At 42.3% G+C, this 12,283-nt stretch overlaps 1 protein-coding gene across 4 annotated transcripts in view; it reads left to right on the top strand.

Annotated features, from left to right (window-relative positions):
* Positions 1–220: 220 nt before the first annotated feature.
* Positions 221–12,283, top strand: part of exoc6 (exocyst complex component 6) — a 32,007-nt gene continuing 19,944 nt past the window's right edge. Inside the window, exons 1-12 of one of the 4 annotated variants that reach the window (XM_005948859.3) lie at positions 221–804; positions 1,546–1,629; positions 2,260–2,306; positions 2,406–2,526; positions 3,828–3,899; positions 3,980–4,077; positions 4,418–4,523; positions 4,649–4,758; positions 4,864–4,975; positions 5,052–5,186; positions 5,626–5,805; positions 6,535–6,564. In XM_005948859.3, coding sequence (XP_005948921.3) covers positions 1,627–1,629; positions 2,260–2,306; positions 2,406–2,526; positions 3,828–3,899; positions 3,980–4,077; positions 4,418–4,523; positions 4,649–4,758; positions 4,864–4,975; positions 5,052–5,186; positions 5,626–5,805; positions 6,535–6,564 — 1,014 coding nt within the window. In that variant the 5' untranslated portion in view covers positions 221–804; positions 1,546–1,626. The remainder of the gene's footprint in view (positions 805–1,545; positions 1,630–2,259; positions 2,307–2,405; positions 2,527–3,827; positions 3,900–3,979; positions 4,078–4,417; positions 4,524–4,648; positions 4,759–4,863; positions 4,976–5,051; positions 5,187–5,625; positions 5,806–6,534; positions 6,565–12,283) is intronic. The other 3 variants (XM_005948860.3, XM_005948861.3, XM_005948862.3) reach the window with 3 other exon arrangements.

The following is a 12,283-nucleotide window of genomic DNA, read 5'->3' as shown; positions in this document are numbered from 1 at the left end:
ACACATTTAAAAGATATTTTAATATAAGAAAAAGACGAGCAATTTAAGAAAACATATCAGTTTTTCCACATGACGAAGAAGTGCTGCTTTGGGCTAAAATGTAAGAGATAAATGCTTAAAAGTAAAGAAAAAAGTTTTAGCTCATTCTGTTCACTAATTAATAGAATGTCTTTTTTTTTTTTTTTTTTTACTGTTAATTTTCCTTCGTACTGCTGTGATGTGCAGCTCTGCTCCATGTGAGGCTAACCCACAGGTGAACGCCTGAGATTCTGCTGCCTGGCTGCTCAATCGTTCTTCCTTCTTCTCTAGTTTTCTGTTATTATATTTTCATCAGACATAACAAATGTGCAGGTGGATGTTAGTCAGTCATTAGTTACAGAGTGATCCATTTGTCATGCTGCATAATCAGGAATTCTGTAACTAAGTTTCTATAATTACATAAGACAGTTTTGTAAGCAGGTCACCTGCTAAGGTTCGTGGTTCGATCCCTGGCTACTCAAGTCTGCGTGGCATAATGATTCCCAGTTGCTCTCCAATGCATCCATCAGAGTATGAATGTATGTGAAGCTCTATGTTAAATAGAAAGCACATAGCAAAACGTGCTTCTGTGAATGGCTGAATGAGGCACTGTGTAAAGCACTTTGAGTGCTCAGAGCAGGAACGAGTCCATTTACCATGACCAAATAACCAGCATATGAAGAAGCAGTTAAAAACATTCCATTTGTGTTCTTACAGATTCTTACAGCTCAGGATCTGGTGGACTTCTCGCCCGTCTACAGGTGTCTACACATCTATACTGTGTTGGTAGGTGTCTGTGGCGAAAGCTAATAACTAATGCTATCCATTGGTCTGCCTTATTTCTCTGTTCATTGGATTTTGATTATCTAATGACAGCTATGCTAATTAACTGGAATCAAGGTTATAGTGCTAACATCCAACGTTACCCCTGAAATACAGCACAGCTGTTTCATGATCAGCTCCAATGCTTGTGATTATATCAGTCTCAGCTCTCCTCTCTGTGTCACCTAAGATAGTGCCGGGTCTGTTTATTACCTAAGCCCCATGAAGCCCAGAGCAGGTAAAAAGGACGGGGATTCAGACACAGGAAGGTGAAACTACATGAAACCTGACAGATGATCCGACGAGGAACAAAGGAAAACACACGCCATACATACACAGAGGATAATGAGGAAATAGGAAACAGGAGGGGAACGCAGCCGAGACTAATCAGGCGTGACGAGACGGGGAGGAGAGCAAAGCTATAAACGCTAACAGGACACGGGACTGTCAAAGTAAAACAGGAAATACATGAACATAGAGACAAGGATGACTGGAAGTAACACAAGGGACCTAACAACAAAACACAACAACTAGAAATCACCAAAACACTAAAGAAGCAAGAAATACAAACTAAAAGCCACCGAGTCTCCAGACCCAGGACCAGGACAGTCTGTGGAAAGGGATGTGATAGTACCTGAGTGTTCTGGTTTGTAGCATCATGTATCATAGTTAATTGATCTATGTCTGTATTCTGTGTGTGAGCAGGGTGACCGAGAAACATTTGAGAACTACTACAGGAAACAGAGGAAAAAACAGGCCCGGCTAGTTCTGCAGCCTCAGGCTAACATGGTGAGCAACACAAGCGCTTTAACATACGTGTAAAGCATATGAATGAAATTCAGACAAGCGCTCGGGGGTTTTCAGTGGGCCTTTCATTGTGACTACATGGCACTAAACACAATCTGCCTTGTATTAATTTTTCCTAGAACCTGTGTATTTCTTACTATGACTAAATAGATTACTCACAGATCGTACAGCAGCTGCGATCCAGCTCTGGCAAAGCTTAGAAAACCATGACTGTTACTGTTTTTTCAGGGGGAAAATAAACAGCTGTACTTTGTATTTAAAAAGTTATAAAGGATGTTTTAAAGTTTTAGGATAACATCAGGAAAAAGCAAAACAGCCCCAGAGCAAGATGCTACCACCAGCATGCTCGGTGCACAGATAGGCGGCACCATCTCAGTCCATATCTTTACTATGGAGAGTGGTGCTGGTTCATCAGCTTCCAGGTCCCAGCAGGCTTGAGCCTCGGTGGTTCCTGGGATGAAGTCACAAAGCAAAAGCCATGTCAAACAAGAGCTGCAGAAATACAACTTTTAACTTGTTTTTTCTCCCTCCTATTTCAATATTTGCCTTACTGGTGACTGTTACGTTTGCATCTGTATTAACATGGCTTTGTGTCTATTTGTGTGTGTTTAGCATGAGACAGTGGAAGGCTACAGAAGATACTTCAATCAGATTGTGGGGTAAGATGTTCCTTTCAAATGCTCATCAGGCTGTTTTGTTTCACTGTGAACCTAAGTGTGTGTGTGTGTGTGTGTGTGTGTGTGTGTGTGTGTGGTCAGGTTCTTTGTTGTAGAGGACCATATCCTCCATGCCACTCAAGGGCTGGTGACCAGAGCTTATACTGATGAACTGTGGAACATGGCGCTGTCCAAGATCATCGCTGTACTCCGGACACACTCTGTAGGACCACACACACACACACACACACACACACACACACACACACACACACACACACACACACACACACCTCTAATGTCTGCAGGGCATTGACTGTGAATGGAAAAGATGCTGTTGAGAGTTAATAGAAATGATAGTTCCTTCATTCAGTGGATGATATACCCCTCACAGGTCAGCACACCCACAAACACACTAATGATGTCACTATTAAGAGCAGAGGTCAAAACACACATACACATGCAGGCAAAGAGGAGGCCATTGTGACCTTAATGAGAGACAGATTGCAACAATAACAGCAGATAAAGAAGGCATATTCCTGCCCGCTGGAGCCCTGTCAGTTGTAAATGACCCCGAGGATTATGCTAACAGGCTGGAGAATAGGCCGCACAGCATGGGTGAGAAGACTAACAAAGACCTGGTGTCCTCTGTGCCCCCCTGCTGTGCTCTGACAAAAGCAAGTCCACATTGTCGGGCTCCTGCACTTACAGCGAGTGCATGGTCAGCTAAAAGTAACAAGGCTGCATCAGATTGTTTAAAAAAAAAAAAAGCAAAACTAATACACGCAGATGATATACTTAATGAGTAAAATTCTCCCAGTGCGGGTTAAATAAATACAATATGCTTTCAATAGACAACAAAACGCAGCTTAAAGAGCAGATTTAGCACATTTGCATTCATTGGTCTGGATATGGTGGAAGTAGACTTAATTTTTTGTCATTTTTTAAGATTGTTGGAGTAGATGGAGAGGCCAGCCATTGCTGCTGAGTGTCCAGTCTCAGGCTGTGTTCATATACAGCTGTGCTGCTTTCAGGGTGATAAATCGCCCTACTCTCTGGAAAAGCGAGGACCTTTGTTAATGCACTGGCTTAACTTGTTTGTCATGTAGGCATTTTGACAGACTTCCTATAAAAATGTACCTAGTTAAAACTCTACACAGTATACAGTGCAGTTACTTCATATGTATTCAAAGGCCCAAAGTGGGTCATGGAGCAGGACGATGATCCTAAGCACATAAGCAAATGTGCTGCAGAGTGTCAGGAAAGAAAAAGAATCAAATGCTGTGGGGGGCTCTGAAGTGTGCTACGCCTAAACAGAGCTCAGTGAACTGAAACAATGTTGTCAACATGAGAACTTCTCACAATTATAAGTTCAGTTACTGATAAAGGTGGTCGGACACGCTTTTGAATGACAGGTTGCTCAGTTTTCAGAGGACTGCAAAGACTCACATGAACATAGATTTAGGAAGCAAAGCAGATAATGCGACGTTAGACCAGTGTGTGGTGATGACTCTCTTTCTGCAGTCATACTGTGACGACCCAGACTTGGTGCTGGAGCTGAAGAATCTCATAGTCATCTTTGCTGACACACTACAGGTTGGTTAAGAGTGGGACTTGACTTGTTTGTGACTCTGCCGTGTGAAAACGTGTTTTCTGACTGTGTGATGTTTGTGCAGGGGTTCGGCTTCCCGGTAAACCGTTTGTTTGACCTGCTGTTTGAGGTTAGAGACCAGTACAACGAAACCCTGCTGAAGAAATGGGCACTGGTTTTCAGGTGGGCTTCACTCACGTGTGGCGTCTGCCACAGTAGGACGTGCAGAAACACAAATGACAATTTGACAATAACAATTGTGTTTGCGGTAAGGCTTTCTGCTGTGACATCCCCGTCTGTATGCAGCCTGCACATTTTGTTTGAACATAGCAGAGCAGCTAAAAACACACAACTAAAACCAGAATCAGCTTTGTTCGTACTGTTTCAGCAAAGCATCAGCACCATGTGAGGGAAGGTGTTCTTTTTTTCACATCATTGATGCTGAAAATGGCACTGAGACGACATTAAACTGAACTGAACAAACAGTGGAGACCAAAGATAACTCTGATCTGTGTTCCCATAGAGAGATCTTTGAACTGGACAACTACAGTCCCATCCCAGTGGAGACAGAGGAGGAATATAAACTGGTTGTCAGCCGCTTTCCCTTCCACGATGCTGAGATAGAGAAGGTAATGTGTTCAAGTACCACCGTCTCCCCAATCTGGCACGGTTGCATCCACGTAAAAGAAAGATTTCCTAAAAGACAACTAGTGTTGGATGAATATTAATACAGTTTTTCTGTGTGCATAAGCAGCAGGACTTTCCTAAGAAGCTGCCAATGTCCCAGTCTGTCCCTCAGATCTACACCCAGGTCAAAGAGTTCATTTACGCCAGCCTCAAGTTCTCAGAGTCACTACACCGCAGGTACACTACTCTGTGTTCACTCGCCACACGAACACTTCTACATATCTAATCTCCCCGGACTGCCGTCTCTTCACTTTACAACTGTCAAGTTTGTTGTGTGTCCAGTTCAACAGAGATTGATGACATGTTGCGAAAATCTACCAACCTGTTGCTGACAAGAACTCTCAGCAGTTGTCTGCAAAACCTTATCAAGAAACCTCACATAGGACTGACCGAGGTTAGAACTGCTCACACACACACAGTCGTGAAAAGCATTCAGGATTCAGGCTACAACTGTAACCATGTCTCTGTAGCTGGTACAGATCATCATTAATACCACCCACCTGGAGCAGGCCTGCAGGTATCTGGAGGAATTCATAACAAACATCACCAACGTCTCCCCAGAAACAGTTCACACCACAAGACTCTACGGACTGTCGACCTTCAAGGTGATTTGTGCCTTTAGCAGTCACCTTCTTCATACCTCGGTTGTGATGAGTTTACTGTTAGCTTTCTTACCTCTGAGCAGTCTGGCCATTCTTTTCTGACTTCTTGCATTTTCATCTGGTGAACAGATTCACTTTTTTAGTCTAGAAACTGATATAAGAGAATCCCAGTAAATCAGCAGTTATTGAGACAAGGCAAGCCACGTTCAAAAACACCTTTGTTCATCGTTCTGATGCTCAGTTCTTCAGCAGGTCGTCTCTGCTTCCATCCCTGATTACATTCAGTTGCTGCCATGTGATTGGCTGATTAATGAGATGTTAAACGGGTGTACTTAATGAAGTGGCAGAAGTTGAAGCTCTGTGTCTCCATTCCGAAAATGAATGCGTGTAGGAAGAACAATAATATTTGCTCCCATTAACTCTTGTGAAAACATTGTTCCAGGATGCTCGTCATGCTGCAGAGGGAGAGATTTACACCAAACTGAACCAGAAGATCGATGAGTTCATCCAGCTAGCAGACTACGAATGGGGCATGGCCGAGTCTGACGGCCGCGCGTCAGGGTATCTCATGGACCTGATCAACTTCCTACGATCTACCTTCCAGGTGTTCACACACCTCCCGGTGAGTGTGAGCCGCCTCCAACCTCTACACGTTAGCTCAGCACCTCTGTCTGGGAGCTGTGGAACATGAACAGTGTGGGGTTGTGTTGTTGTTGTCCTTTCTGTTCACACACTAGCTGTATGGCGTGCTGTGAGGTTGATCTTTTGTTGATAATACGAACGCATGATTATTTTTGTTTGTTTGTTTTCCTTCCCTGACTTCCCACCATCACTCTGTTGTTTTTTACGCCCTCATAGCATTTCTGTCAGATTGTAGGTGCTGTCTGAAAAAGGTTTATACTGTGGATATCACGTTGAGCTATGTACACGTTGCAGTGCTGATTTCTGCATGATGTGCTGTTACTGGCTTGTGCAATGTTTTTGCAAACTGACATCATCTTCAACCCAACGGAGCACATTAGATAGCAAAGTGTAAAGGACTTGATCAGAAACTGTTATTTGAGCTCACAGCCTGATTGGTCTGTTGGCTGTACCTGCCCTTCTCACCTGCATGTGCGACTATTTCTCCTTATTATCTCCTGCTGTGTCTCCATCCACACCTTCTGTAATGCACAGCTTTGTAACTGAATTTTTTACTCCTTGATTAATTTGACATGTCAAGCATGCAAGATATCTCTAGCTGAACTTACCTCCTCCTGTCCATTTATTGTTGCCACATTTCTTTTCCTGTCCTTTCCCTCTTTCCCTCTCCTTCTTCCATTTTTGGTTGGTTTGGGGGTTCTCTGCTCAGAATAACAACAATGATCATGCATCAATGTCGGTGAGTATCCCTGCCTGGATTTATAACACTTTGCTGCTAAGCTACAGGCAGAATGGCGATACAATGCATGCTAATGTTTGCCTTCAGAAGTCCCACAACTCTAAGCTTGTGGTTCTGCCATAGACTGAATATAAAAGATTGATGTAGCCACCATGACATCACCTATGAGGTATTCCCATTGTGAGCATTTTGTTTCCATTTTAGCTCTTTGAAACGGGACATTACAGGATAGGCGGACCTTACTGTGGCACAGGGGGACACTGCAGGCTAACTGGCTCAAGACTTGACAAGTCTGCAACTCAGCACTTTTGCTTTGGCTTCACTTTTCAGACATGAAAGCTATCTTTAATATACAATCTGGAACTGTTGCTAATGAAAACATTCACAGACCATAATTACATTCAAACTTGAGCAACAGATACTTTTATCTGCGGGAAAGCTGTGAGACCAAGGATGAAGTAACATCCACTGCATATGAAAGCTAAGGCCAGAATACTGCAATTCAGCTCACCTTTATTTATACAGCACCAAATCACAACAGCAGATGCCTCAAGATGCTGTACTGTAAAGTAAAGACCCTGCAATCAGTCTTTACCTTGGCAACAATGGAAAGGAAAAACTCCCTTTAACAGGAAGAAACCTCCAGCAGGACCAGGCTCAGGGAGGGGCGGCACAGCCGGTTGGGGTTAGGGGAGGAAGCACAAAGACAGACCCAGACATTTATAATAACTAATAATTAAATGAAGAGAGATGTGGGTGAGTGAAAGAGGTGACTGAAGAAGAAGAAAAACTACATCATGGAAATCCCAGTTTTTTCATGCAAATTGTTTCGGTGTGTTTCTAGACTCCGTTTGCTTTTGAAGCCAAGGTTTCATTTTTATCTCTGCTGTTGAATGTTGAATGTCCTGTTAGCTTTATAAACAGTGGCACAGTGGTTAGCACTGTTGCCTCACAACATCCTGGCCAGGGCCTTTCTGTGTGGAGTTTGTTTATTCTAGTTTTATTTTATTGTCTATTATTCTTATTTTGTTTTACTATTATTTAGTTTTCATTATTGTTTAATACCTGTTTTATATTTTATTGCTGTCTGGAAATAACTTTGGTCAACTACGTTGTGTTTTTTAAACTGCTCTAAAAATAGAGTTGTAATGGTTGGAAATTAGAGTCCACTGGGATCTGAGTGCAGGGTGGATATTACCTTCAGTACGGATGCCTGCTTAGAGGAAGGTAGGAAATTAAGAACAACTAAGGTCTCTGCAGCTGTCTGTGAGTTTGTTAGCAAGGGAGCATAATTCAGGCCCATCTGCAAGGTGTAAAAATGTTGTGTTCTGGCCTCACTTTCAGTGCTACAGTAAACTACATGTAACTCTGAACTTGATGCCAGTCACTGCTAACCAGGAACACCAGCTGACTGGTGTTTATATAGTGAACCTGGAAACTTCTTTGAGGCCACACCTAGCAGCTACACTCGGCACACTTTACATAAATAAAACTTCTAAACTCCAGGCAATAGATTGTTTTATACTAGCTGTACTATACTTTATGGATCAATTCAAAGTTCGTTCAAAGTTGCATTTCTAACACTTGAAGGAGATTTAACATGAAGCACTTCCAATTTGTTCAAGGTGCCCATGTGAAACAAAATCCAGGTACCAGATATTCAAATCAAATCCAAAACAAAAAATCAAATTTATTTATGTAGCACATTTAAAGACCGAAGTACACCAAAGTGCTTTCCAGTAAAACCATGATACAGATAAAAATCACAATATAAAATATAAATTACAGATATAAAATAATTACATAATCCAAATGCAGAGCCAGATGTAAATTACCCTAATTAGCCTCGAATGCCAGGTTAAACAAGTACGTTTTTAGACGTGATTTAAAAGATTCAATAGAATCTGATGCGCGAATGTCGAGAGGAAGATTATTCCATAATTTGGGTGCGGCAATGGCAAAGGCACAGCCTCCTCTGGTCTTCAGCCGAGACCTAGGTTGCACTAAGAGCAGTTGGCTAGGGCTACCACGATTTGTCGACTAGTCACGATTACGTCGACTATCAAAATCGTCGACGACTGATTTAATAGTCGACGTGTTGTTTGAAGCTTTGTAAGATCGCAAAAGACGCAGGAATAATAGCAGGATTTAAGAGTGTAATAACGGACTGAAACAGAAGATGGCAGCACTGCATGTACAAGGATGCCAGCTGCCGTTAAACCCCGAAGAAGAAGAAGTAGCTCTGTCCCAGAATTCATAGCGCGGCCCAGCTCAGTTTCCAACAATGGCGGCAGCTAGTTAGTTTTAATATTACTCTTATTATTCTTTCTGGGTCACAAAATAAACGTTTAACATATTTTCAGGCGAGAATGTAGCTGTGTAAACCTCAAATATCTGCTCAGTTTATCAGGACACCACATATTTTCAAAAGCGCTCCGACGTTTTCGGAGACGTCTGTTACCCACTAGCTCGATAGCTAGCCGGGGGCTAGGTCACTAGCGCCGTGAGAACACCGGACTCCCGGCAAATTGTTTTCAAACCCACCGCCGTCTTTCGCGACTCAGGTTAAATATATATGAGTCACTTAGATAAATTAAAAATGTTGTTGTTTGGCTTTTTTTTTTTTTTAGTATTTTATTTGTTCCTGAGTAAATCGGTTTGGCTGAGATTAAAGTTATAGTTTTTACACAGCTGAATAAACGTCAAGCAGACAGCTGATTATCAGAAGTGTGAGATGCTGGAGAATATACTCCGGTGTCCTGTTATATTTTAGATAGCAAGGAGTTTATTAAACTTTACCGAAACAATCTGCAAATTTCATTAAAATTGAATAAACTATCATCTTGTCTTTATTTTTAGTTAGCACCTTAAAAGCTTAAAGCTGTAAGCTAATGATAGTTATATAAGAGCAGATGCTGCTGGTGCAATAAGCTGTAGTTTTACGTCCAGTGGATGATGATCTGATTAGTCGACTAATCGCATAAATAATCGGTGACTAGTCGACTATCAAAATAATCGTTTGTGGCAGCCCTACAGTTGGCCCGATGATCTGAGGGCTATACAGACAGAGGAGATCAGTAATCAGGTGCCATATTATTTAGGATTTTATAAGTAAACAATAACATTTTAAAATCAATTCGATATTTAATAGGAAGCCAATGTAAGTTGGCCAGAACAGGAGTGATAGTATCATACTTTCTAGTGCCGGTTAAGAGACTTGCTGCGGCATTTTGGACCAGCTGCAATCGCTGGAGGAGGGAAGATTGGAGGCCCAAGTAAAGAGAATTACAATAATCTAGTCTTGAAGTGATGAAAGCATGAATGAGTTTCTCCAGATCTTTGCGTGGTATATAAGGTTTAGCCTTAGAAATTTGGCGTAGTTGGTGGAAGCTGGTTTTTACCACAGTAGAAACCTGTTTATCTAGTTTGAAGGAACTATCCATGAAAACTCCAAGATTCCTAACAGCATCAGTGAGGTGGTTAGCAACAGGCCCGAGTGTGCCGGTCAGTTGTCTCAGAGGCATATTTCTATCAAAAACAATCATTTCTGTCTTCTTTTCATTTAAAGTAAGAGAGTTACGTGATAACCAGTCTTTGACATCCCTCAGACAATCAAACAGAGGATGTAGTGAAGATGAAACATCCCCAGTCAGGTGGAGGTAGATTTGAATATCATCAGCATAGCAGTGAAAAGAGACATTATGTTTTTCAAAAATGGAGCCCAAGGGCAGCATATACAGAGAAAACAACACAGGACCCAGCACCGAGCCCTGGGGCACACCACAGCAAAGAGGGGCAGAAGAAGAGGAATATTTTCCCATCATGACAGAGAACGACCTCTCAGAGAAATATGATGTAAACCATGAGAGAACGTTTCCTTTAAGGCCTGCTACTTGTTCTAACCTTGCCAAAAAAATATCATGGTCAACCGTGTCAAAGGTGACGTCAGATCTAATAGAACTGAGAGCGCAGTGCACCCAGAGTCAGCGATGAGAAGAAGGTCATTGAAAACTCTTAATAGGGCAGTTTCGGTGCTGTGACGCGGTTTAAATCCAAACTGGAATTTATCACTTATACCGTTTATCTCTAAATGGGTCTGTAGTTGCTGAAGCACTATTTTCTCTAAAGTTTTTGACATGAAAGGGAGTTTAGAAATCAGATCGAATGTTATGATCAAGGCTGCTTTTCTTGGTAACAGGTTGCACGACTGCATGTTTAAAGACAGTCGGAACACAGCCAGATAACAGTGATGAGTTCATTAAAAATAAGATACAGGACCCGATTGTATTCAATGCATCCTTAATGATACGAGAAGGAATAATGTCATGCAAAGAATTTGAGCTTCTCAGGTTATTAATTATTTCCTTTAAAGCTGAGGATGACACAGGTTCAAACTGTTGAAAAACCGTTGAACATTCGGAAACTGGGGCTTGATTTACTGCCGGGGAATGTGGGGCCCTTAACACTGAGATTTTATCTATAAAATGATTTAGAAATTTTTCGCAGAGGGCCAGGGAGGCACCCATCGAAACATCAGAGCAGGGATTAACCACTGAGTTAAAGATTTTGAACAGAACTCGAGGATTGTGACTATTAGTTGCAATGATGTTCGACAAAAAATAAGTTTTTGCCAATTTGGCAGCCTTCTGAAATTTAGATCGGCTCATATGCAGGATGTCAAGGGACACCTGAAGTTGATCTTTTTTCCATCTCCTCTCAGCTCGACGACATTCACGTCTAAGAGCGAGGGTGGATTCGTTTAGCCAGAGTTGGCGAGAGGTTTTAGGGCGTTTAGTCTTTACTGGAGCCACAGTGTCCAAAGTTGAAGAGCATCTAGAAATGAAAGAGTTGACTAGGCCATCAACCAAGAGAGGTGCATTACTGATGTCATCGTAACAGACAGAGTTAGCAAAGGCCGCAGAGAAATGGGCAACAACCTCAGGATTAATCATACGCGATAGGCTCAGTGGACCCTCAGAGTTCAGTTCCATATTGCATAACTGAACATCAAACATAACTGGGAAATGGTCCGAAATCCCAGCATCATTAATGTCCGTGATGCAAATATCCATTCCATACAACAATACCAATGCCATCCCAGCTGGCGAACATTGCTATAATCCACACCTCCAGAGACCCGCTTGCAGCTCCATACAGGGCACTCAACTGGTAAGACCGAGTGGGCTTGCTGGCCAGCATAGCAGATCCATCGATGACAACACAGTCTAAAAGTATACTGGGAGGGCCACAAGATGTCCATGATGGAGTGGTAATTAATCACTTCATGTGCTATTCGCATATATTGTAAAAGATATTGTGAAATGCACTATTTTATACAGTTAACAACTTACTATCGATGTTCATTTATTGTAAACTTTACATTTATATCCCCTCCGTGAATCACTACCTAATTGTGGTGGAGTTGCTCGTGTGTCCTAGGGATCCGATGGTACATTCTCCCTACAAATTGGTCCTGGGTGTGGGACCAGTCAAGAGCGATTCAGAAGACTCTTATGAGTACAACATCAAGGGACATGGGACCACCCTCGTTCTCGGAGTCCCTGGGTGAGGAGCTTGAGATACTCCACCCGGGGACTCTCTCCACATGAGCAGCACGACAACAACAGTGAGACCTGATAGGGTGTGATTGGGAGAAACGGCCTCTCCCACCTAGGGCTGGCCCATATCATACCGTTCACGGTAATACCGGTATAATGTT

This window comes from Haplochromis burtoni, unplaced genomic scaffold (genome assembly GCF_018398535.1).
Source record: "Haplochromis burtoni strain Fernald_Lab_line unplaced genomic scaffold, NCSU_Asbu1 Contig_584, whole genome shotgun sequence".
Classification (NCBI taxonomy): domain Eukaryota; kingdom Metazoa; phylum Chordata; class Actinopteri; order Cichliformes; family Cichlidae; genus Haplochromis; species Haplochromis burtoni.
The sequence above is the reverse complement of the archived record's forward strand: the minus strand, read 5'-3'. Positions and strand labels throughout refer to the sequence as shown.